This window comes from Corylus avellana, chromosome 3 (genome assembly GCF_965113065.1).
Source record: "Corylus avellana chromosome 3, dhCorAvel1.hap1.2, whole genome shotgun sequence".
NCBI lineage: Eukaryota > Viridiplantae > Streptophyta > Magnoliopsida > Fagales > Betulaceae > Corylus > Corylus avellana.
Window position 1 is genome coordinate 26,941,091 of NC_142492.1, and position 26,282 is coordinate 26,967,372.

The 26,282-nt window shown below is 35.4% G+C and overlaps 2 protein-coding genes, 1 long non-coding RNA gene and 2 pseudogenes across 4 annotated transcripts; 2 read left to right on the forward strand and 3 right to left on the reverse strand.

Moving 5' to 3' along the window:
* Positions 1 to 206: 206 nt before the first annotated feature.
* LOC148587032 (uncharacterized) lies at positions 207 to 1,941 on the reverse strand. The gene is made up of 2 exons (XR_015911806.1): positions 1,709 to 1,941; positions 207 to 501 (listed from the first exon to the last, which is right to left on the reverse strand). It is a non-coding gene; the product is annotated as an uncharacterized LOC148587032 (long non-coding RNA).
* A 1,334-nt stretch (positions 1,942 to 3,275) lies between these two features.
* LOC132176537 (F-box protein At3g07870-like) lies at positions 3,276 to 7,503 on the forward strand. The gene is made up of 3 exons (XM_059588775.2): positions 3,276 to 3,307; positions 4,283 to 5,666; positions 7,110 to 7,503. The coding sequence occupies exons 2-3, from the start codon at positions 4,285 to 4,287 to the stop codon at positions 7,213 to 7,215; spliced, it is 1,488 nt and encodes a 495-aa protein (XP_059444758.2). The 5' UTR covers positions 3,276 to 3,307; positions 4,283 to 4,284; the 3' UTR covers positions 7,216 to 7,503.
* A 1,541-nt stretch (positions 7,504 to 9,044) lies between these two features.
* LOC132174070 (protein BOBBER 1 pseudogene) lies at positions 9,045 to 9,842 on the reverse strand (annotated as a pseudogene).
* A 2,196-nt stretch (positions 9,843 to 12,038) lies between these two features.
* Positions 12,039 to 16,635, forward strand: LOC132173402 (F-box protein At3g07870). 2 transcript variants are annotated; one of them, XM_059584897.2, is made up of 4 exons: positions 12,039 to 12,081; positions 13,292 to 14,645; positions 15,888 to 16,226; positions 16,335 to 16,635. In XM_059584897.2, the coding sequence occupies exons 2-4, from the start codon at positions 13,294 to 13,296 to the stop codon at positions 16,438 to 16,440; spliced, it is 1,797 nt and encodes a 598-aa protein (XP_059440880.2). In that variant the 5' UTR covers positions 12,039 to 12,081; positions 13,292 to 13,293; the 3' UTR covers positions 16,441 to 16,635. The 2 variants fall into 2 exon arrangements, with proteins under 2 accessions (XP_059440880.2, XP_088371070.1); XM_088514944.1 differs by having other exon boundaries at positions 15,888 to 16,201; positions 16,335 to 16,437.
* Positions 16,636 to 18,447: 1,812 nt separating this feature from the next.
* On the reverse strand, positions 18,448 to 19,263 carry LOC132173401 (protein BOBBER 2 pseudogene; annotated as a pseudogene).
* Between the last annotated feature and the right edge of the window lie 7,019 nt (positions 19,264 to 26,282).

Sequence of the window (26,282 nt, forward strand, 5' to 3'; positions counted from 1 at the left end):
CAGCTCAGACAGACAATGTCCATTTCACTAATTCTCATTGTTTGTATGGATCTCTTAAGAATCCCAATCCTTAGCTTTTATTATATTACCTCGAATCATCTTTTACACTTAACTAGCTTTTATCATATTTTAACTCACTTTGAACTAATATTAACCCATTGTTAAATTACAAAAATAATGAAACTCTTAAAATATAAAACCTCAAAGAAGGAATATTATTTCATTTTTCTGCATCATTATTCCGAAAGTTGGAACAGTACCACAATTAATGACAGTGGATGAAATATTTAAAGTGTTATATAATATCAAAAGCATTATGAAACAAATCTCAATTTAGCTATGAGCAGAGATAGAAGTGCGTTCTTGGGTGCAAGTGCTTCTTGGTATCTAACCAATATATAAGGCAACAGGGCATTGGATGAATTCAAAGACGGCTACCAGGTCGCGCTGGCATGGCATGTTGAGCCGCGTCTCTCGCTTAAAGAGAGATGATTCTATTGCCTATAAGATAATATAGGAAATTAAAATTATTATGAGGACAAATTATTTTTTTTATGATATCATTAATGTAGTTGGCCCATATAAAATTTAATCGTCATTGAAGAAAGAATATTAAATAAAATAAAACATTAGAAACAAAAGTTTTTTAATACCTTTTATCATAGTGATAGAGATAATTGATAATTATAAGAGTAACCAATCACAACATATGTGATGAGAAGAGAGAGAGACTAACCGGTATGGCTCTATGTGCAGGCATGGGAGACCCATTATATGAAATCAAATGGAAAACAAGAGAAACACCAAAGACATATTCCACATATAAATTAAATAAGGTTTCCATCAAATTAACGGATATGGCCATATGTGTTAAAAGTATGCAATACTTATGAGAAGTAAGAAAAACTTTAAATCACCACTTGTACTAATAAGTTAAGAAATAAATTTAATGGTAAAGTTCACATATCTTTAAACTACCACCCAATTGATAATGTCTCTCTCAAACTTTTAAATTTTAATCAAATTGTAATTTTAAAAATCACGACACTCTTTCCTTTAGGATTGCTCATTAATCAATACATGAAAATATAATGCTATGGAAATATAAAATGAAAAGCAGATAAAAGAAAATAAAACGAGATAGATTACAATGTTCAAGCTTTACACATATTTGAATAATTTTAAGGGTTAATTACTTTTTAGTATCTAGGGTTTCAAGTTTTTATTTTATTTTTTCCTATCATGGTACTTGACTACCAGTTTAGTAGTCTCGTCAAACTAATAGATTACAATGGAGGTGGTTTCGACTACCCTGCGGTAGTGGGTGGTTTCGGCCACTCCTTTTTAGCCATTAGAGGTGGCCAAACTACCCTAAGAACCTTAAGAGTGGTTCAGCCATCGAGCCTGAGTGGTGGCCGAAATCATCTCATGGTCGTTCTTTACTTTGGTTGACGGAATAGTGATAGAGATTGAATTATTATTCATTGTGATACTAATTGAAATCTAGATAGAAAAAAATAAAAATAAAAATAAAAACCTAAAACCTAGGTTCTACAAAGTAATTAACCTAAATTTTAAATACAAACTAAATATCTTAATTTACGGTAATTAATCAAATCATATAAATCCGGAGAATCAAATCAAGAACTAAATTTCATGAAAATAGGAAGAAATCAAGCGATGAAATAAAGTAGATAGAGCTGCTTACCTGAGACGAATTTGGTGTTCTACCACTTCCACTTCCACTTGCCTCTCGCATCAGATCGATTAGCTTCCGAACAACGTCATAGCAAGCCCCATTAATTACCGTTGTGCCACTCCCACAGTCCCACTCTCCGGCAGATTCTCTGATTTACAGATACTGCACTCCATCTCTGTGTAATGGGTCTGCTGTAGAGGGGGTGGCGCGTATTTATAGAGTGAAAGGAATATGAAGTCCCTTTCGACGTCTGGTTTTGGATTAATTATATATTTAATATATATAATTGTGATTGATTTAGGATTGTGATTGGAATTGTGGTAGATTTAGGATTGTGCTTATTAGATAGTTATAATAGATTAAAAAAGAAGATAAAAGATAAGCTTCTTTTTCGGTGGAAAATAAAGAAGATTGCATGTAATGTAGAGCACACGTGGGAGGTTTTCCTACCCTTTTTCATCTTTTTTTTGGTCGAATTCTTATGTTTTTTTTTTAAAAAATAAAATAAAAAATAAATCAATTATTTTATTTTATTATTATTTTTTTCAATAATATTAATGACTTCTAGTTTTCTGTTATTTTGACACCAATTCTTAATAAAGTGGGATCTAGATCAACTTAAATTTTTAGGAAAATTTTAGTTTTCGAAATTTCAGATTTAGGCTTTTCATTTTCCATCCAAAGGTTTATTATTTTATTAATAATGAGATACATGGTAGAACAATGACTCTTGAATGAAAAATGAACGTTTATATCTAAAATTTTAGAAACTAAAATTCCCTAAGAATTTCAATAGATTATGATCCAATAAAGTGCCTACTTTGACATATGATTGTAGCATGAGGAGCCTCCGATAATGTCGTGGATCTCTTAGCTAGCTTTGTTTTTATGTCATAGTGCAGCAAACAATATTTTTAATTAAGACTTATTATTAAGTTGACGATGCGAAATCGGATCCGGATCCGCTCAAATTGAAGAGAAATAGAAGATTCTCCAATTGTTAATCGTGGCCCTTCATTTTAAATTTAATAGTTTATAAAATTACTTAAACCTCGGTAAAACAAAAGCCAGCATTTAATACCTCGGTTATACAAAAGTAATTGACATTTTATAGATCATTGAATTTAAAATGAAGGGTCACGATTAACAATAAGAGAATCTTCAATTTCTCCTCAATTGGAGGAGATCTCAATTCGTGAAAATCTGCCTTTGAATTAGTACTTGTAAAATAAATTTGATTGTTGATTTTCATTGTCAAATCATTAGAGTTATATGACAACCGATACTACTAAATAAAATTACTTTAAAATATAAAAGTATTGCTATAAGTAGAACTTTTATATCATTTAAAGATAATGTAAATTTTAAAATTATCATTAAATTTAAGATAAACTACTATTAAATTTTTATCAACAATAAGTTTTAAAACCCAATAAAAAACTTTTTAATTACTCCTTCGGGCGTTTTTCTTTTTTTTTTTGGAGGCAAGTACTAGTTGGCGCCTTAGTTTCCCGCCCAACTTTCCTGCTTATCTCTTGCAATCGCTGCCCAGAAGCTAACACATCGTTTTCGGCCTCTCTCTTTCTCTGTGACAGATTTCTCACTCAGGTATTTTTCTCTTATTTTATCTCAACCCATTTGTTATTACATCTCTCTCTCTCTCTCTCTCTCTCTCTCTATATATATATATATATATATATATATATATATATATATTCAGAATTTCACACCTTTACAGTTACTTACATAAAAAATAATAATAATAATAATAATAAATAAATAAAATTATTTTTTATTTGTGAATCATGCATGGTTGTAATAAAGCAATGTTTTTGGCCCATCTAATTCTTTTGTATTATTATGGCATGGGGATGTTAAAATCAGCTGAAGACTGCACTTTAAGATAATAATATAATACTAAACCCCAGTTTTTTAGTTCCGTTTTTTCTCAAATATCTTTGATGTTTTGAAGTTGAAAGAGAAGGCAATGAAAATGTCTAACGCTATTGTTTTCTAAATGCACTTGAAATTAATTTCCTTTTCGGCAGGAAAAAACAAGGGGTGGGTGGGTGGGTGGAAAGAGAGGAAAGTAGCTAGTAAATAGGTCAATTTTTTTCGTTGTTTTCTAAATGTACTTGTATGTTCTGTTTGGTTGCTGAGATAATGTATCAGAGAAAAAGAAAACTTGGAACTTGGTCACTGGGGTTCTGAGTTTCTCTTTTCTTTTTTGTCTTTTTTTCTTTTTTATTGTATTTTATAGGGCCTACTTGCTCTAGCACAAATGCAAATTAGACAGGCAGTTGTACTTGATCTCAATTTCACTCTTAAGGTCTTTTATTTTCAAACTCTTTTTCAGCTCTTCTTCGCCGTCTTTCTCTTCCTTGTAACTACTACTCACTTCATATGAAAACACTTTCCAATAGAAAACGGAAACAAATGGGTGAGGGAATTTAGTTTGAGTTAAGGTTGTTGATTAATGCTTTAGTCTATATTTGGGTGGATAATCAATTAAAACTGTCAATATAAAAACTCATAGTGTAATTTGCTCCCTACTTACCTCCAACCTATGTTGGTATGTAATAGCCATGAAAAGAAAAAGAACTTCAACAGCCTCTGATGCCCAAAATGGCGACAATGAAGCACTAGAAGTTGCCAATGAAGAAATTCGAGGCTGGGAAGATCTCCCAGAACCCATGTTTCTCACAATTCTGCTTCAATTTCCCATGAAGACAATTCTCATTTGCAGGTGCGTATGCAAACCTTGGCGCAGGCATATATCCAGTTCCCAATTTGCTAAGTTGTACTCTAGAAAAGCACGTGCGTGTCTCATGATTCGAACCAATGATCCTAAACTTGTTTCAAGAACCATCCACCTTGTTGATCTTGAACATGACAATTTTGATTTGGGGTGTTCCTTTTGTGATGCTGGTTGCCCTCAGTGTGACCTTCATGTAAACGTGAAACTTGACACCAAAGTTAAGCTTCCATTACGTGATGCCAAGATGGTACTCAACAGCAAAGATGATGCCAGTGAGAAGCTTAATCCTAAAGGGGGAGTGAGAAGGAAGTGCTTCATTGCCTCAAAAGACCTCAAAGACCACAAGTTTGGCATAGTGAACATGTGTGAAGGGTTGCTTTGCTTGTCTGAACCAAAACAAAATAACCCTGTTGTTGTATGCAATCCAATGACTGGAGAATTTATCAAACTTCCAGAAGCAAGCAAAGCTGAGAAACCTAGAGAGAAGATTGATTCTGTTATGGGCTTTAGTCCAAGAACTAAACAATATAAGGTGATAAGAATTTTCACTCAACAGATTTGTGATCCCGTTAGTGGCAGGAAAGAGTATGAAGATAAGGTGGCTGAGATACACACGCTTGGGACTAGATCGTGGAGAAGGGTGGAATCCACTACCTTCATGCTATATGGAGTAAAATTTCCGACCTACCTGAATGGAGCAGTTCATTGGTTTCGTCCTGATTTCAGGAAGGCGGATTCCAAAATTGTTTCTTTTGACGTTTATAACGAGCAATTCCAATTAATTCCAGCTCCCCCATATAAATATAACAGTTTTGGTCACAAGAACATAGATCTCGTAAGCATGGGTGTTTTAAATGGTCATCTCTGCATATGTGATGCTTCTGAGTTTGGCCGTATTCGCATATGGGTGATGAAGGAGAATGGTGTCCCAGAATCTTGGACTAAAGTGTTTTCTATTGATACTGAGAATGAACAACGATGGCCTCAAGGTTTATATCATCCATTGAGAAAGTTTAAGAATGGAGCAATACTGATGTACCATGCTCGCAACTGCCTGCTTTATTATGACCCATCAAGAAAAGAACATAAGTATTTTAAGGTTCGTGGAAGTGAATCAAACTTTGAGGTTGCTGTTTGTATTCCAAGCTTCAGTTCGTTCAAGGATGCTGTGATGGGAGACAATGTAGAGGTGCTGAATGTCAAATCAAGGTAAATTTTGCTGTTCTGCATAACATATCTACTTTAACCCCTGATCGATTTATTGAATGAAGTTACCATGCACTATTCAAGATCATAATTACATGACATATTAAACTTTAAGGTGCATTTTGTTTTCTGATTTTGTATGCAATAAAACCAACTGTTGCTTTTCTGTCTCATTATACTTTCTTGGCTTAAAAATTGCATCTATAATTATATAATATGCATTTTTCAACTTCGTAGCATTGACAGGAAAGTTGACTTTATAAAGGTAAACTAAGTGCTTCTGGGGTGTGAAGTTATCATGATTGTGTAAGGGTGGAGTAGCTCTCACAAAATTTCTTTTTTGCCTCAGTGAAGAGGATTTTATCTTTATACTTTTTGAGAATTATAAATCAAAATGCTTAGTAGAAGTTACCCGTAAGCTGGAAATGAAAAATCAGTTGATTAATGACAGAGGGTTCAGGAACATTGTTGCATTGGTGGAGGTTACTGTGGAGACATGGGAAAGATAGGTTTGGGTACTCGGTAGGAATTAGCAAAGCAGCTGATGGAGGTCAAATAGTAAGATGTTGATGGAGTAGGGCAAGGTTGGAAAAGTGGTACACCATAGTTGTTGGTAGAGTTTTGGACCTTTGGCACAATGGAGCTTGCTCAACTTATGCTTGGAACATGTGTCAGCCATTAAAGCTTTCCTTTTTTGAATTTGAGTTCTCACAAGCTAGGACTCCTAGATTCTCAAGAACAACGATCCTAATTGCTTTAAGTTCAGCATCACCAGTTGAATTCAATATTCTTTCTTGCAATTTCCTTCTCTAAACTCTCATCTTCAGTTTTTCTTTCACTCTGAAACTCTCACATCTACTTTTGTGCTCTCTCTTAGTTCAGGGTGAACTCCCTCTCCACCATCAGTCCATCAGTCTGAACCACTAGGATTAAACTGACTCTAGGTCATGGTTGAAAATCCAGAAAAAATAATCAGGCAAAATGGACTGCTGGTTTCATCTGGGAAAAAGGTTGGCTTCATGAATTGATTCAAATGAGGATTTATGATCAATCTGTACATGCAATTGCCTCATCTATTGTCCACATGGTGACATTGTTGCTGTCACATCTAACATGCAAATTTTAGGTGTTAACAATCCCAGACAAATAAGTTGCAGATACCATTTAGTAGGTATTAATGGTCCATTTTCCTTTTTTGTAATGATTGGTTTGTGCAGAGCTAAGTTGGCTCCTTGCACCTAACTCTCAATGGAGACAACAACTACTTGTTCTTGTGCCCTACAAACCTACTAGGAGGATGGGTTTACTTCCAGCCTACTAAGAAGGGCCTTGATCTTCAAAGAGGATCAGTGCTCTTAAACTAATCTGTTAAAGAATAATTTGTTTGTTTTAGCTTTTTTTACAGAGGATCAGGCCCTCTTATGTTCTTTTAACACAACTTTACAGGTGTGCAAAATTTGAACTTCGAGAAGAAGTAAAACCTCTCTTTTTGGTGGAAGAAAATAGTGACCTGGGGTCGGATTTTTACTCTTCGTCTGAGGAAAGCTGCTGAATTTGTTCAATGTTAGATACTTGGATACTTTGGAACCTTAGAATAACCAGTTTTTGGTCTGAGGTTGTTATTTTGGGCACCTTTCCTTGTTTTGGGTCATTACCAAATGTTACCTCCTGATGGTTTTTGTATACTGCATCCAAGGTTTGGCCAGTTGACTCTAAACAAAAGGCTCTTTTGTTAATCAATGACTTCTTTGAAAAGTTGCATGTTTGCTATTGTAAAGAGTTTATTCCTTAAATCTGTGTATCTGATGTTAACCTGTGTAGGTGCTGTCAAGTTTATCTATTTAATTGTCATAGCAGCAGAATCTTGTTTGATTGAATCCTCTTAATATTTCATGTTTATTTATTTATTATGACAGAAGGAAAAGATGGATAAATAGCATGAATCTTTCTTTTTTCTTTTGATGAAATAGACGGATCCACAGTTAGCATGCAAAATTTATCAGCTTAGTCCTTTCTTCTTGTAAAAAGTTGTACTTTTATTATTGTTAGTTTTGAAAATTCATATGATCAAAGTAGGGTTTCTTCTCTCTTTTCTTTCTAATTTAATGAACTCTTTTTCTATTTAATATAAGTTAAACTCCGCATGCATGGCGGGAAATATAAAGTTGCATATTCTCAATTCTTGAAACATAATTCTTAATTGAAATCCATACTTGAGTTGAGAATGAAATTGAAATGAAATCCACAATCCATATATATATATATATATTGTTGGGGTAAGTTCAGAATTCAATTTCTCTATTCAAGAATTGTATGTTAGGAACTTAGGACTATGACATGTCCGTGCAAATTATGAGGAACAAATAGAGACAATTGCTTAGGATAGGATTTGTGGAACAACATGGATGCGAGCGATGTTCTTGTTTACTGACCTGTTCAATACACACTATTAAGTACTCTTGTATTTTTTATTAGAGTAATGCTATTTAATAAATTGCTATATAACTATCACATAATTAAAATGGTATGAATCATATGATAGTGAAAATCAGTTTATAGCATATCAATCTAGTTGTATATGAGCATAATAAGAGTTAGGGGTGTACAAACAGCTAGGGTGGTTATAACCGCGCGCACCGCAACCACTAACCACTTTTAACCGCTACGCGCTAACCATATAACCACTTCGCTAGGTGGTTATAAAAAATCACTAACCGCTTAGGGCAGAGTGGTTAGTAATTTTAGGAGTAGGAAAAAACGGTTAATAACTGTCAACCATCTACCCTTATATATAATAATATAAATATAAATTTTTATATTTTATATTAAAAATAGAACATTAAAAAGACGCAATTTTGGTGTTAAACTTCAAAACGGTATCGTTTTAAATACGAGTTTGGGATAAGTTTCATCATATTCATTGTGTTTTTTGAACACTTTGATCAAAAACTATAAATAAGCCTAAAAAATAGGCACAAAGAGGCTCAAAACATTTCAAAAAGCCTAAAAGACCATATATATATATATATAAAATTATAAAAAAAAATTATAAAACGGCCGATTATTTGTTTGAATAACCGCTAACCGCCTAACGGCTCGTCTTTGGCAGTTGCGGTTAGCGGTCACCGCTTGTACACACTAATAAGAAGTATATTGCGGTTAACAGTTATTGCTTGTACACACTAATAAGAAGTATATTGGTGCTGATCCAAAACTTGAATATATATATAGTAAAATATTGCTAAAAATTGAAGATTTACTATTGTGAATCAAAAATTGAATATATGGTAAAATATAGCAAAAACATCCATGACATTGCATGATGTAGCTCAACAGGATCCGAGACTAAGCGATAAAAACAGCAACCAAATATTTCCAACCTCAAAAACCCATATTGGAGAAGTCCATCATGGTTGGATTCTGAGCCATGAATTGCTTCTGCAGCTCTTACTTTTGAATCTCATCGCTGGTCGGACGTCCCAACTGTTTTTGTCTCAGATCGAACACCATCTTCCCCATGGCAGTACGAGTTTCAATGTCCAAGTCAGACAACTTGGTCGGCTCCACTTTCTGGGTATCAATCTCCAGACGGCCCTTCAACAAAGACTTCCACCACTCTGTCCGATCTCTCTTGCTCATCTGAACAGAAATTTCCCTCCGATCTTCCAAACTCCAAAAACATTCGTTAACTATCACCGCCTTATATAGCTCCCCGTCGATAATTGGTGGCTGACCCTTAAGCCCAATCTTCAAATAATTCGTCTTTATGTCGCACAAAACGGCGCTGGATTTTGTTCCGGGAGGGATTGGAACGTTGATGGTGACCTCTTGAAGAGACTGACCCCACGAATAATTCTTCATATCCATGCAGTTTCCTGTGTTTGGAACAAGTTTCTTCTGCTTCTCTTGTTCTTTCTCGTAAGCGGCCTTCTTCTTGGCTTCTTGTTTCAAACGCTTCTTCTTCTCAGCCGCCTCTTCAGCCTCGATTCTTTCCTTGATTGAATGAGCCAATGACATGATTTTTTCCTCGGCAGACTCTGTCTTGAACAGATTGGAATTCTGAGAGACAAAGTTGAAAGCAGATTCCAAGAACCCAAGAGGGTTTGATGGATCAAGAACCGCATTGAAAGTGAAGGAGGAAGATTGTTGATCTTCTTGGTAATCGGAGATGCTGATCATGGCTGACAATTAATTTGCAGGGATTGCTGGGAAGTTAAAAGGATTTGTCGTGGAGGGGGATTTGCTATATATATAGATATATAGAGAGAGAGAGAGAGAGAGAGAGAGAGAGAGGCGTTGGGAAGTGAAGTAAGAAAGGCGGTTACACTATTTTGGATTTGGAAGTCTCTATTGTTTTCTGCGCCGTTTTCGAATAGGATTACATTCGGATCCGGCTTTAAAACTTTCTCTCATATTTGACCCGTTTAGCCATGGGTTTTAGTCGGACTGGGTTTGAACCCACCAGTCTTGTATGGAGCCAACCCAATCCCACCATCACCAAGACAATTTTCTTTATATTTTGAAAAACTATTTTTAATGGTGGTGTACAAAGGGCGGTTATAATGGCCCGCAACTCCTAACTGTTTATAACCTTATAATTGTTTTTTAAGCAGTTTTAAAAAATTGTTAACTGTCTAAAACATAACGGTATTTCTAAAAAACAGTTAATAACCGCTAATCGCTACACTTTCACTTGCCTGAGGATCGATTATCTTTCGAACTCCCTCATAGCAAGCTCCGCAAATTACCCATGTACCTCCTACTCCCAGATAGATTCTCTAGTTTACAGATATTGTGACTCTGGCCATCTCTGTGTAATGGGTTTATTGTAGTGGGGATGGCGAGTATTTATAGAGGGAAAGGAAGATGAAGTCCTTTTAGACGTCTGATTTCGGATTAATTATATATTTAATATAATTGTGGTTGATTTAGGATTGTGCATATTAGATAATAATTGATTAAAAAAGAAGATAAAGATATAGCACACGTGGAAAATAAAGAAGATTGCATGTAGACTTAGAAAAGAGAAAGAAGACTGCATGTAGATCCCAACTGGGTGGTTTGCCTACCTTTTTTCATCTTGGGTTGGTCGAATTCTTGAGTTTTTTTTTTTTTTTTTTTTTTAATTCAAATTTGTAATTTTATTTTTTCAATAATATTATGGATTTCACTTTTCTTCTAATCATTTTAACACCAATTCCTAATAAAGTGTCTAATTTGATAGCATGAACAATAAAGGGCCTATGATATTGTAGTGGATCTCTTGCTCTTTTTTATGCCATAGGGGCGGTGGACAATATTCTTAATTATGACTTATTATTAAGATGAAGACTTGAAAGTGTTAGTCTACCTTTGAATTAACATTTGTTAAAAAAATTTATTCCAATTTTTATTGTCACATCATTTTAGTTGGAAATAATACTAAATAAATAGTATTGATTCAAAAATATAAAAGTATTGCAATAAGTATGACTTTTTTTTTTTTTGTTAAATATTTTTTTGGCCCTTTTGGTTTAACAACTTTATTTTTTACCTCCTCAGTTTTATTTTGTATCGCAGATGGTACCTCAATAATGGTTAAAAACGAAGATGGTATCTCCATTTAAATTACGTCCAAAAATTGACGAAAATTTACGTTAACACCCCTAAAAAGTTGACATATGTCCATATACATAATTAAAAAATAAAAATTTTAAAAACTAAAATGATTAAAAACATTAAAAAATTAAATTAAAAATAAATATAAAATACTAAAAAAGGGTGGCTCCAGGGCAAACGGGAGTAGCCAAGCCACCCCCAACAGCCTTGGGTTTGGATTCGGCCACCCCCAACTTGCAAAATGGGGGTGGCTGAACCACCCCAAAGACCCTTGGGGTTGTTCGGCCGGCCACCTCTTAAGGCAAAATATGGGTGACCGGCCACCCCTTAAGGCAAAATGGGAGTTGCTGGCCACCCCTTTTCCAACTTTTTTTTTTATAAAAAAAATAATTAAATTTAATGTTTATTGACACGTGTCAATATTTTAGGGGTGTTGGTGTGAATTTTGTCAATTTTTGAACGGAGGTACCATTTTCAATTTTAACCATTATTGAGGTACCATCTATAATACAAAATGAAACTAAAATGACAAAAAATAAAGTTGTTAAACTGTGTGAAGCAAAAGATACTTAACCCATTTTTTTTAAATCCATATAACTTTTACGATTACTATTAAACTTAGGATACATCACTATTAAATTTTAGTAACTACTCTTTTAAGCTTTTTTTTGGGGGGCAACTGGCAAGTACAAGTTGGCGCCTTAGTTTGCCGCGCCAACTTTCCCGCTTATCTATTGCAATCGGACATAGGTACCCGCACCCCAAAAGCAAACCATCGTTTTCGGCATCTCACTTTCTCTGTGACAGGTTTCTCACTAAGGTATTTTCTCTTGTTTATCTTTTCGCAACCCATTTGCCATTATATATATTCAATCAGGCATGGTTGTACTAATTAAAGCAATGTTTTTGGCCCATCTAATTCTTTTGCATTATTATGGGCCATGGCCGATGTTAAAGTCAGCTGAAGGCTGCAGTTTAAGATAATAATATAATACTAAACCCCAGTTTCTTTAGTTCCGTTTTTTCTCAAATTTATTTGGCTGTTTTGAAGTTGAAATAGAAGGCAATGAAAATGTCTAACATTAATTTTTTCTAAATGCACTTGAAATTAATTTCCCTTTCGGCAGAAAAAAGAGGGGAAAGTAGTAAATAGGTCAATCTTTTTCGTTGTTTTCTAAATGTACTGGTATGTTCTGTCTGGTTGCTGAGAAAATGTATCATAGAAGAAGAGAACTTGGAACTTGGTTACTGGGGTTCCGAGTTTATCTTTTCTCTTTTATGGTATTCTATAATTTGTTTTTTGACAACTAAACTGATGATTGGGTGGGGTTTGTGATATATTGAATTGTTTAAAGTCGATTTTTGGTTTCTGCTGCTCTGTTCCAGTTTCTTGCTGTTACTTCCATGATTCAAGAAATGGGAAATTCATGCAAAGTACAAATCAAGTTTTTTAATTCATGGGATTGATTTACTAGTGGACCTAGTTAAGTTATTTCTGTGTAAATGAGCTGATTTTTAGTCGAGTTGATCTCAGGGTTAATTGGATTAAGTTTTTGGCCTTATTTGTTTAGCGTAAAATATTTTTTGGAAAGGGTTTCTTCTGTGTTTGGCACGGCGTAAAATATCGGTTAACTTGAAAATATTTTTAGATCGCAGAGGAAAATAACTTCGTAAGGCATAAAATGGTTTACACCTAAACAATTCTTCAATGTTTTCCCACACTTCTTGATGAGTTATTGTGAGAGGTCTCTTATGGGCCTACTTGCCTGATTTATCTTCCAGACTCAAAATAAAGGCAATTGAGAAACTGAAACAAATGGGTGCGGAAAGTTGGTTTCTGAGTTAAGGTCGTTGATTAATGCATTAGTCTATATTTGGGTGGATAATATAAAAACTCTTGGTGTAATTTGCCATCTACTTAGGGTTAAATTACTACTTGTCTCAAAAGTTTAAACCGATAGAAAAAGATGAATTTAATCATTTAATTATTATTCTAACACTTATCTCCGACATATGTTGGTATGTAATAGCAATGAAAAGAAAAAGAACTTCAACGGCCTCTGGTGCCCAAAATGGTGACAAGGAAGCAGAGGAACTTGCCCATGAAGAAATTCGAGGCTGGGAAGATCTCCCAGAACCCATCTTTCTCACAATTCTGCTTCAAATTCCCTTGAAGACAATTCTCATTTGCAGGTGCGTGTGCAAACCTTGGCGCAGGCGTATCTCCAGTTCCCAATTTGCCAAGTTGTACTCTAGAAAGGCACGTGCTTGTCTCATGATTCGAACCAATGATCCTAAACTTGTTTCAAGAAACATCCACCTCCTTGAGCTTGAACATGAAAATTTCGATTTGGGCCATGACCTTCGTGTAAACATGAAACTTGACACCAAAGTCAAGCTTCCACTACGTGATGCCAAGATGGTACTCAACAGCAAAGATGATGCCAGTGAGAAGCTTAATCCTAAAGGGGGAGAAACAAAGAAGTGTTTTATTGCCTCAAAAGACCTCAAAGACCACAAGTTTAGCATAGTGAACATGTGTGAAGGGTTGCTTTGCTTGTCTGAACCAAAACAAAATAACCCTGTTGTTGTATGCAATCCAATGACTGGAGAATTTATCAAACTTCCAGAAGCAAGCAAGGTTGAGAAACCTAGAGAGAAGATTGATTCTGTTATGGGCTTTAGTCCAAGAGCTAAACAATATAAGGTGATAAGAATTTTAACTCGGCAGATTTGTAATCCCATTAGAGGCAGGAAAGAGTATGAAGATAAGGTGGCTGAGATACACACGCTTGGGACTAGATCGTGGAGAAGGGTGGAATCCGCTACCTTCATGCTGTATGGAATAAAATTTCCCACCTACCTGAACGGAGCAGTTAATTGGTTTCGTCCTGAGTTTCGGAAGGCAGATTCCATTGTTTCTTTTGACGTTTATAATGAGCAATTCCAATTAATGCCAGCTCCCCCATATACGTATAACAGTCATGATGGGGAGGATAAAGATCTCATAAGCATGGGTGTTTTAAATGATCATCTCTTCATATGTGATGCTTCTGAGTTTGGCTGTATTGGCATATGGGTGATGAAGGAGTATGGTGTCCCAGAATCTTGGACTAAAGTGTTTTCTATTGATACTGAGAATGAAGAACGATGGCCTCAAGGTTTATATCATCCATTGAGAAAGTTTAAGAAGAATGGAGCAATACTGATGTACCATGCTCGCAACTGCCTGCTTTATTATGATCCAACAAGAAAAGAACACAAGTATTTTAAGGTTCGTGGAAGTGAATCAAACTTTGAGGTTGCTGTTTGTATTCCAAGTTTCAGTTCGATCAAGGATGCTGTGATGGGAGACAATGTAGAGGTGCTGAATGTCAAATCAAGGTAAATTTTGCTGTTTTGCATAACATATCTACTTTAACTCCTGATTGATTAATTGAATGAAGTTACCATGCACTAATAAAGATCATAATTACATGACATATTAAACTTTAAGGTGCATTTTGTTTTCTGATTTTGTATGCAATAAAACCAACTGTTGCTTTTCTGTCTCATTATACTTTTCTTGGTTTAAAAATTGCATCTATAATTATATAATATGCATTTTTCAACTTCGTAGCATTGACAGGAAAGTTGACTTTAGAAAGGTAAACTAAGTGCTTGTGGGGTATGAAGTTATCATGATTGTGTGAAGGTGGAGTAGCTCTCACGAATTTCTTTTTTGCCTCAGTAAAGAGGATTTTATATTTATACCCATTGAAAATTATAAATCAAAATGCTTAGTAGAAGTTACCTTTAAGCTGGAAATGACCATCTCCAATATGGTCGAGATTGAAGTACAAGGGAATTGATATAGTTGGGCTAGGGGCTTGAAATACTAGACAATAAATTAAAACTCTGTTGACTAATGACAGAGGGTTCAGGAACATTGTTGCATTGGTGGAGGTTTACTGTGGAGACATGGGGAACATAGGTTTGGGTACTCAGTTGATCGATAGGAATTAGCAAAGCAGCTGATGGACTGCAGGCTTCATTTGGGAAAAAGGTTGGCTTAACATAGCTATATTTTTTAAATTTAGGGTCCCCTAGCAACAAAGTGCATTTAATTTGGACTAGTCTTAATTTAATTCATTAGGTTTTGCAAATTTAGCTTATGTAATTATTAGAAAAATTTTAAAAACTTATTAAAAATAAATAAAAGTAACACAGCTATATTTTTTAAATTTAGGGTCCCCTAGCTACCAAGTGCATTTAATTTGGACTAATCTTCATTTAGTTTATTAGGTTTTGCAAATTTAGCTTATGTAATTGTTAGGAAAATTTAAAAAACTTAAAAAAAAAAAAAAAAAAAAAAAAAAAAAAAACAAGTAACCTAACTATATGTTTTTAATTTAGGGTCCCCTAGTTACCAAGTGCATTTAAGTTTATGATAATATATATATATATATATATATATATATATATATATATATATACACGTTTTTCAACCTTACATTATGTACATGTAAATTAAAAAAAACTAAACTAGTTTTAATTATTCCTTTTTAGGGTCCCTATGAGCTATACCAATGCATGACGTGTATGTGTTTAGGATAATTCTTATATATTTGTTCCTAATTTACGTAGTAACGTTATGGACAAGAGTTGGATGACGAAGTCCAGGGGTACGAAGGAATACAGAGACGGGTGTAGATCGTTCGTGGACTTCGCAATTCAGAACTGTACAACTCCAGATAGAGTAATTTATTGTCCGTGTAAGACATGTCGCCTTAACAGGCGACACCCGCCGGGTTTAGTATACGACCACTTGACTGGAGGAAAAGGAATGCGGCCCCAATACAAATACTGGATTTATCACGGCGAGAGGCCTGTACGAGCTCCTGTTGAAGGCTCTAAGTCGAATCGCCCAACCACAGGTGCAGGTGCATGCACAGATCCAGGTGGCAATATCCACGTCATGAGAGTGTTGGTTCTAGTGCTCTTAAACTAATCTGTTAAAGAATAATGTTTTTTGTTTTAGTTTATTTTACATAGGATCAGGGCCTCTTATGTTTTTCTAACACAACTTTACAGGTGTGCAAAATTCGAGCTACGAGAAGAAGTAAAACCTCTCTTTTTGGTGGAAGAAATTAGTGATCTGGGGTCGGATTTTTACTCTTTGTCTGAGGAAAGCTGCTGAATTTGTTCAATGTTAGATACTTGGATGCTTTAGAACCTTAGAATGACCAGTTTTTGGTCTGAGGTTGTTATTTTGGGCACCTTTCCTTGTTTTGGGTCATTACAAAAAGTTACCTCCTGATGGTTTTTGTATACTGCATCCAAGGTTTGGCCAGTTGACTCTAAACAAACTCTTTTGTTAATCAATGACTTCTTTGAAAAGTTGCATGCTTGCTATTGTAAAGAGTTTATTCCTTAAATCTGTTTATCTGATGTTAACCTGTGTAGTTGCTATCAGGTTTATCTGTTTGTTATAGCAGCAGAATCCTGTTTGATTGAATCCACTTAATATTTCATGTTTATTTATTTAGGAAAAGAATGATAAATAGCAAGAATCTTTTTTTTTTTTTTTTTTTTTTTTGAGGAAATAGATAGACAGATCTGCACTTAGCATGCAAAATTTATCAGCTTAGTCCTTTCTTCATGTAAAAAGTTGTACTTCTATTATTATTAGTTTTGAAAATTCATATGATCAAAGTAGGGTTCTTCTCTCTGTTCTTTCTAATGTAATGAGCTCTTTAATTATATGGTTATTTAATAGAAGTTAAACTTTGTTTTTGTTCTTTTGTTTTCTCTTCTCAAAATAAAAATATTTTCAAACACAAAACACTCTTAAAAATACATGAAAATCCCACGGGGCAGGAAATATTAAAAAATTGTCACATGCACAAAAATCCCACATGGCGGGAAATATAAAGTTGCATATTCTCAATAATTAGAACATAATTCTTAATTGAAAATCATACTCGAGTTGAGAACGAAATTGAAGTGAAATAAATTATTGTCTACTAGGGAAGTTGGAACGGCTGAAAATCATAATCCATATGAATTCTTATGCTCAGCCACACTATTCTCAATCTCTCTCATTTCTTTTTCTTTTTTAAACTCTAACACAATACACAATCTAATATCTTTTTCTTTTTATTTTTTTGGGTTAAATACTTTATTAGTACTTGGATTTGCAGTTTTTTATTTTTTTCCACAAAAAATGGTCATAAATAGTACTTGACTTGTGGGAAAATACCAATTTAGTAATTCTGTTAAGTTTCGTTAGCACAAACTAACGGAATGCCACATGTTGTCACAAAGAAATGTTACATATCCTAAAAAAATAATAATAAAACTATGCCCCATGAATTTTTCAATTTTTATTTTTTTTTTTAGGTTTTTTTTTAAAAAAAAAAAAAAAATTTGTAGGACACATAGCATTTTGATATGATAACACGTGTGACAGAACCTAACAGAAGTATTAAGTTGGTCTTTTCTTGTAATTTAGGTAATGACCGTTTTTGAGTGGGAAAAAAATAAGGAAAAAAAATAAAAAACTGTAAACCCAAGTAGTAATAAAGTATTTAACCCATATTTTTTTGAACTTGAATCCAATTTCTCTATTCAAGAATTGTATGTTAGGAATTTTTTCTTTTTTTTTGACATGTCTACACAATAGGGGGGAGGGGATTCAAACTATTGACCTCCGCTTCATAAGGCGTGATCCCTAGCCGATTGAGCTATCTCTTGGGGACCACGCCTTATGAACTTAGGACTTTGACATGGGGATGTATTATGATTTATGAGGAACAAATAGAGACAATTCCTTAGGATAGGATTTGTGGAACAACATGGATGTAAAATTTATTTATTGTCTGGCTTTCTACTTGGCTATGGCTTTGGCCGCATGAGAGGATGCTTTTTAAAGCTAGCGATGTTCTTGTTTACTATGATTTTCAAATGATATGATAGCAAAAATCAGTTTATAAAGATTGTCATATCTCTAGTTGTATATGAGTATAATAAAAGTTGAGTATTTAGAGATACTCTAATATATATATATATATATATATATATATATATGCTGATCCAAAAATTGAATATATGGTAAAATATAGCAAAAACATCCATGACATTGCATGATGTAGCTCAACAGGATCCGAGACTAAGCGATAAAAACAGCAACCAAACATTTCCAACCTCAAAAACCCATATTGGAGAAGTCCATCATGGTTGGATTCTGAGCCTTGAATTGCTTCAGCAGCTCTTCCTTTTGGATATCATCGCTGGTCGGACGCCCCAACTGCTTCTGCCTCTGATCAAACATCATCTTCTCCACGGCAGAACGAGTTTCAATGTCCAAGTCAGACAACTTGCTCGGCTCCGGTTCTACTTTTTGGGTATCAATCTCCGGACCGCCCTTCAACAAAGACTTCCACCACTCTGTCTTGTCTCTCTTGCTCATCTGAACAGAAATTTCCCTCCGATCTTCTAAACTCCAAAAGCAATCGTTAACTTTCACCGGCTTATATAGCTCACCGTCGATAATTGGCGGCTGACCCTTGAGCCCAATCTTCAAATAATTCGTCTTTATGTCGCACAAAAGGGCGCTGGATTTTGTTCCGGGAGGGATTGTAACGTTGATGGTGACCTCTTGAAGGGACTGACCCCACGAATAATTTTCCATATCCAGGCCGTTTCCTGTGTTTGGAACAAGTTTTTTCTCCTTCTCCTTCTGCTTCTCTTGTTCTTTCTCATAAGCGGCCTTCTTCTCGGCTTGTTGTTTCAAACGCTTCTTCTTCTCGGCCGCCTCTTCAGCCTCGATTCTTTCCTTTATTGAAAGAACCGACGACATGATTTGTTTTTCGGCAGACTCTGTCTTGAACAAATTGGAGTTTTGAGAGACAAAGTTGAAAGCAGATTCTATGAACCCAAGAGGGTTTGAAGGATCAAGAACCGCATTGAAAGTGAAGGAGGAAGATTGTTGAAGTTGTTCAACTTCTTCTAGGATGGCCATTGCTGACAACCTGGATTAATTGTTGGGATTTGCTGGGAGGCTAAAAGGGTTTGTCGTGGATGGTGTTATTGGGTTTGGCGATAAATATATAGAGGCGAAGTGAAAGTAAGAAAGGCGGTTCCATGTATTCCGTCTACTATTTGGATTTGGAAGTCTCTAGAGTTTTCCGCGCCGTTTTCGAATAGGATTACATTCGGATCTGGCTTTAAAACTTTCTCTCATATTTGACCCGTTTAGCCATGGGCTTTAGTAGGAGCCATCCGTCCCACCAAGACAATTTTCTTTATATTTTTAATAGGGGTATACAAACGGGGCTGTTATAACCGCCCTGCAACTGCTAACTATTTATAACGTTAGCCTAGGGTGGGGCGGGGCGGTTAGTGGTTTTAGGGATAGGAAAAAACGGTTAATAACTGCTAACCGCCTACCCTTATATATAATAATATAAAAGGAAAAATATAAAAAGCTCTACAAACTAATAGTTGTTTGCAATAGAGTTTCACAATATTTAAAAAGTACTAAAGTAGTTCATCAAACTACCAAAATGTATAAAAAAAGACCACTTATTTTTTTATATTCCTATAATACCCTTATTCTTTTTTAAAAAAATTAAAAAATTAAACAATTAAAAAATTAAAAAAAAAAACAATAGGCGAATAAATACAAAAAAAAAAAGAGGAATAAATAAATAATTAGTCATTGTATTTGGCCTAAATTATAAATTGTTTCATATCATATGAAAATAAAATCAAAGGTTCCAGAGATATTCTAAAAAAACAATTTAGTCCATGGAGTCAAATTTCATTAAAAAATGTGACGAATTCTGTCAAATGTGACGTCAAAACCAATAAAAATGACGACACGTGTCATTCTTAATAAAATATATATACATTGAACTTTAAAAAAAAAAAAAAAATGGAAAGCTATCCCTTTCCTTTTTCCTTTTTTCTTTTTGTTTAAAAAAAAAATTAAATTTTTAGTTTTTTATTTTAGTTTTTAAATGAATAAGGGTATTATTGGAATATAAAAAAATATGTGGCCTTTTTGACACACTTTGATAGTTTGATAGGCTACTTTAACACTTTTTGAACATTGACTTTTTAAAAAATTGCTGTTAATTTGGGGCTTTTATATAGATGCAGGGGGTGGAAGCGCAGTATGCATATAGATGCAGGGGGTGAGGGATAGGTGGAAATAGATGCAGAACATAAGCAGTTGAAAATCAAAGCAATAGAACCGACCAAGATGGCGGTATGACAATTGATAATCAAAAATAAACAACTGAAATAAAAACAGTTGATAAAACAGATAATCGTTATAGATTATACAGATAAAAACCTAAGCTTTAGTAAGGCGTTCGGACTTACTGAAGTAAGGATAAGAAGGAGAAGAAGAAGAAGAATGGCTGGAGGATAGAGTGTCTCAAGGAACCTCTCAAAAAACCTCTGCCTTACAATGGAGAAGGGGAGCCCGTTATATAGGCTTGAGAAAAGTAAAAACAGTAAATTACAATCATGAGCCGCGTCCAGCGGTCAAAGGTAAACAGTAAAAAGTAAACAGTCATGGCACGTCTGGCGCCAGTCTGAATAGTGAAAGTATCAATCTGGAACAGTAGATTGTCGGCACTGTAGTGTCGGCGGACAAATCTTGAACAGTGAGTGAACAGTGCATCTGAACAGTAATCCTGCGCGTGTCGTCCGGACATGAACAGTAAAAGTGAACAGTGATTTTGCACAGTAACTCCAAGTATAAATGAACAGTGATCCGTCTAAGATCAAGGAGAACTAAATAATCCGAAACCAGCCGTCCGGGCTAGTTCTGTCGAACTGAACTATACTGGCCGTCATGAAACCAGTCTCTGGGAAAACCTGAGAAAACTAGCCGTTTTGAAGGGCTAGATAATGCAGAACTTTGAGGACCGTTAGGGGTCCAATTCTTCACATGTCTTCAACCCCGAATTATTCTTCATTGTCAAGAGAGCCAATAGAATCAAGGTAGTTTTGAATCCATTGCTTCTTTTTAGAACAATATTTGGGGACAGGAGGAGTAGGAGCAGAATATGGCACAATGGCATCATATCTGCTTGTCATGAGCTCAACTTTTTTGACAATGGGACCAATTTTTGGAGACATTGTCCAAGTTTTGCACATAAACCATCGTCTTTCAATTTTCTCTTGATTTCTGGTATATTTCCATTTGAGAAACCAAGGGATTCTGAATTCTCTGGCAAAATAAAGCATGGGAGAAAATATAGGGTTGTAATGGGCAATAAAGCCTTTACAGCCAACATGTGAGGAGAAAAGATGAAAAGCATAAACAAGAGGATCAGGAAGAACATCAATTGTTAGGCCAAAATAATCCCACCAATGTTTGAACCAAGAGGGAAGCAGGCAATTGAAGTCTTCAACGAAAGTTATAAACCAAAAGTGTTTGGACTCAGAATTCTGGTAAAGCATAAAGCGAAACCAGGCATTGACATAGTCATAGTATGAGAAGCAAACTGGAGAATTAGAAGATGGGAGTAGCTGAGATGGGTGAGAACCCCATTCTTCTACAGAGATGAAATTGACAATATAGGCAACAGTCCCGATAGCCGTTAATGGGTTATCTTTTTTGGGAATATTCCTAAATTTGATGGATTTGGTTTTGATTAGAATATCAGTAAAAAATGATAAATCCTTCAAAGGATGCTCAGGAATCCAATGGAAATGAGCAGGGAAATAATTGAAGGCTAACTGTCCAGGAGTCCTGGAGAGATCTTGGGAAGAGAACAAATATTGAGAAAATGGTAGGGTAACCCAAGGGAATGACAAAACAATTGGGTTAGAATTTGGTTCCGTCTGAGAACCGGAATGGGAGCTGGATTCCGTCTGGGAATCTGAGGAAAGGGGAATATAACCATGAAAAGCAGAAGAATCTGACTGGACAATAAGTGGGGATTTCCCAAAAACTGTCGAAGTATGGGTTACAAGTTCTCCAAGAAAATCCAGGGGAATCATGTCAAGTGGGATGGAGGGACAAGGCTTCAAAACAGGGTTAACCTTTTCCTTTCCCCTGTTGCTGGCCATTGTGGCACTGCAAGAATTCACGGGTAAGAAAATCAGGAATTGAATTGTTGGAGCCTTTGATGTATTCAATATCGAAATCAAAAACACTCAAAATAGCTTGCCATCTGGCAAAAATCTGTTTTGATGCAATATTTTCAACATCTTTTTTCAAAATATACTTAGCAGATTTACAATCGATTCGCAAAAGAAATTTTTGGTTGAGCAAATCAGACTGAAATTTGGTGATGCACAAAACAACAGAAAGTATTTCTTTCTTAATAGTACTATAATTAATCTGCGCAGAATTCCAGGATCCAGAATGGAATCGAACAATTTGTTCAGAAGTTTCTGGGTTGGATTCTGATAAAACAACCTGTTTAAGGATACCTCCAAAGCCAATATCGGAGGCGTCAGTATCCACAATCTTGAAAGAATTATCAGAAGGGATGCCAAGGCAAGGGAGAGTCTTGACATGGAGTTTGATTTCTTTAACAAGAGAAGTATGGATATCAGTCCAAGGGGGAGGATTGCCTTGCAACCTTTCAAATAAAGGTTTACAATGTTTTCGCAAATCCTTGTAGAAATCAGCAATATAATTCAGAGAGCCAAGAAATCTTTGAAGCTGTGATTTCTCAGTGATGACATCAGGAAATTTATCCGCAAATTGAATCGCCCTGTCAATAGGACGAATCTGACCTTTAGAAATATCAAACCCAAGAAATCTGATTTTATCTTGGAAGAGTTTGATCTTTTTGGCAGAAACAACAAGCCCGTTGTATCGAATGGTTTCTAGAAACGATTTCAAATGTTTCCAGTGTTCATCGATGGACTTTGAGAAAACAAGGACATCATCAATATAAACAATGGTGAAATGGCTGAATGGGTTGAAGATATCGTTCATGATATTCTGGAACTCACTCGGGGCATTTTTCAAACCAAAAGGCATGACATTCCACACATAATGACCAAAAGGGGTAGTAAAGGCCGTCTTGTACCTATCACTATCCTTAATCTGAACTTGCCAAAATCCTGACTTTAAATCAAACTTAGAGAAGACAACAGCGTCGTTCAGACGGCTGACCAGATCCTTCCTATTGGGGATAGGATACCTAATCCACTCTAAAACATCATTGAGGGGCTTGTAGTTAATGACTAACCTAGGAGCACCTCGTTCTAACTCAGCATTTTTCATGACATAAAAAGCAGCACAAGACCAAGGGGACTTACTCTTGCGAATAATACCCTTAGTAAGCAAATCAGCAATTTCTTTTTGACAAAATTCTAAAGTTTCGGCATTCATTTGAATAGGCCTAGCTTTAGTTGGAATTTTGTTTTCAGAGAAATCTTTAACATAAGGTAAGGAAACAATATGCTTTTTCCTATGCCAAAAAGCATTAGGAAAATCAGAACAAACAGAATCAACAATCAAGGTATTGAAAACAGAAATTTTTGATTGCAAAAGCTCGTCCGAGAGCTGTTCAGCAATCTTCTTATACCTTAATTCTTGTTTGAGGAAATTGAGTTGTTTATGCTTAGCAGAGACTAAATTTAAACAACTGTTATCAATTTCAGATTTAGTAGCAAAGGGGAATTTAACTTCAAATCCCATCTTAACAGTTGAGACACCTGTGTCATCAATTGTTATAGGGTAAAGCATGGCAATGAAAGGCAAACCAAGAATGACTTTGTCAGTCATATTTTTTACCAAAACAGCAGGGATATGAAAACAAACATTGTTTTGGCAAACATGAACATTGTTTAATTCATACTTGATATTCAACTTTTCTCCACTGGCTGAATGCAACCGTTCTGTGGATTTTTCAAAATATTTGCTTGGGATTAAACCTTCTTGGATGCAATTTAAATCAGCACCAGAATCAATCAAAGCAACAACATCAAGAGTAAAATCAGGAGAAACAATGATATGCACGTTAGAATGCCATTTGGGAGGGACCACTTTGTTGATTAGATTGACAAAATGGGTTTTTTTAGAAACATAGATAGGGAGATGCTTATTCTTTTTTAAATCAACCATTTCATTCCTGATATTACGAATCTCGTATTTCAAGTCTGAGATTGTAACTTCTTTGGATTTTTGTTTTGAAGATGCTTCCAAAGCTTTTTCAGGAGATGTTTTAGTATTGCTTTGTTCCTCTTGGTTGGTCAGAACAGAACAAGTACTAATACAATCGTAGTTGACTTTATTAAGAAGAGCAAACTCAAAATCTTTTGTAGGATTGACAGATCTATTCCAGATCTTTTGGAGGTTAAATTCCATTTCAATCTTACAAAAGTTTTGTTCAAGAATTCTGATATTAGAATCAGTGGATTCTTGGGAGGTATTTTTAAAATCAGGGAGAGAATCTTTTTTGGTGCTAATGCCTTGTTCATAGGGACTAGCAATGTTTTCTGAAAATTTGGTAAGGAATTTGTCAATCTTCTCAAGGTCTGTTTGAGAAGTCTTTTGATAAGAAAGTTTTGACAAATCAGGGAGAGATTGGGAGACAAAATTGTTTTGCTCAATGATTCTCCTATCGTTCGTGATAGGGTCGTTATCATGAGTTTTGAAAGAGGAACACTTAACAACCATGTTGTTGACATCCAGAAGGGTGTTTGTAGTGGGAGGATGGGAAGACCTGACGACAGATTTATCCTCTTTAACAAACTTCTGTTTGACAACGTTCAAATCATTTTCGTCCGGAAAATGTTTTTGGAGAAAATCAAAAAACAGAATGTGAGTCTGGGACTCGATCATAGCTTCGGCCCATTGGACCTTGATACGATCTCGTTCCTTTTGGGAATACTTAACACGGTAAGCATGCCGCAACTCACGATTTTCTTTTGAAGAAAAATCTTTGTTCAAAGCTTTCCAATCAATAACAGAGAAAAAGTCTTTGATGTGGGCAGTGATAACATTACACTGATGGGGAAAATCAGATGTAACTGGAGCAACAAAATCAGAAGCAGAGGGAGAAAGAGATCCGCGATCGTCATCCGTCAGTGGATGATTTTTCGTGGAATAAAAAGCAGATGAAACTTGGGAATCAGTGGAAATTCCTTTGAGTTTCAAACCGGGACTAACAGTGGGATGAAGATGAGGAGAATCGTTAAGGGATTCGTCGACATCTTTATCTCTACGACGGAGTCCTTCTGAGGTCGTTGAACCAGCAAAAGAATTCCTTCGTTCGTTAATCAACAGGGGACGTTCAATTCTGTTTGAATATCCCAAATCAGCAAAATTGATTTTAACAGATCCATCCATGTATTGTTGGATGTAATCAAGATTAGAGGCATCGTTAACTACTCGAGAAGGTTTTGCAACATTCTCCAAAAGCCACTCGTTGGGGAGTTCAATCTCCGACCACCGAATCATTTTTGGGGTTTTAATATGAGCATTCTGAGTAGAGCTCTGAATCAACAGAGTCGATTCGCCAGTATTCTTAATCACAGCACGTGGATCAAGATTTGTTTTCATCAACTTGTAATAAACACGATAGATGATAGCAATGGGGTGGCTACCAACTTCCATGTTATAACCAGATGTGAGAATATTCAGCGTCAGTGCTTTCAGAATATGAACATCGGTTAAACTCAAAGTCATGTTTGGGAAGACATCAAAGTGGACAGGGCCACCAAACAAAGATGACTGAATCAAACTAATAATGCTTGTTTTAAAATCAAGAAAACGAGCATCACGCAAACAAAGCAAAACAGATGCATTAATACCGAGTCGAGTCAAAGCTTTGACTGCAACTTGGACAGAACCAACATGCAAAAATCTGTATTTCTTTGCAAGAGCATTGTTAACAAAACGCTTGCTGAACAAGGTAATAGTCTGATTATTACCCGAGACCGGGAAGGTCTGTTCAACAGTTTTGACAGAATATTGAATCTTAAAAGAAGATTGAAACCAAGTAGTATTGTAGATATCCCTAGCGTCCAGCTTGGGGATGTTCCACTTACTAAAATCAG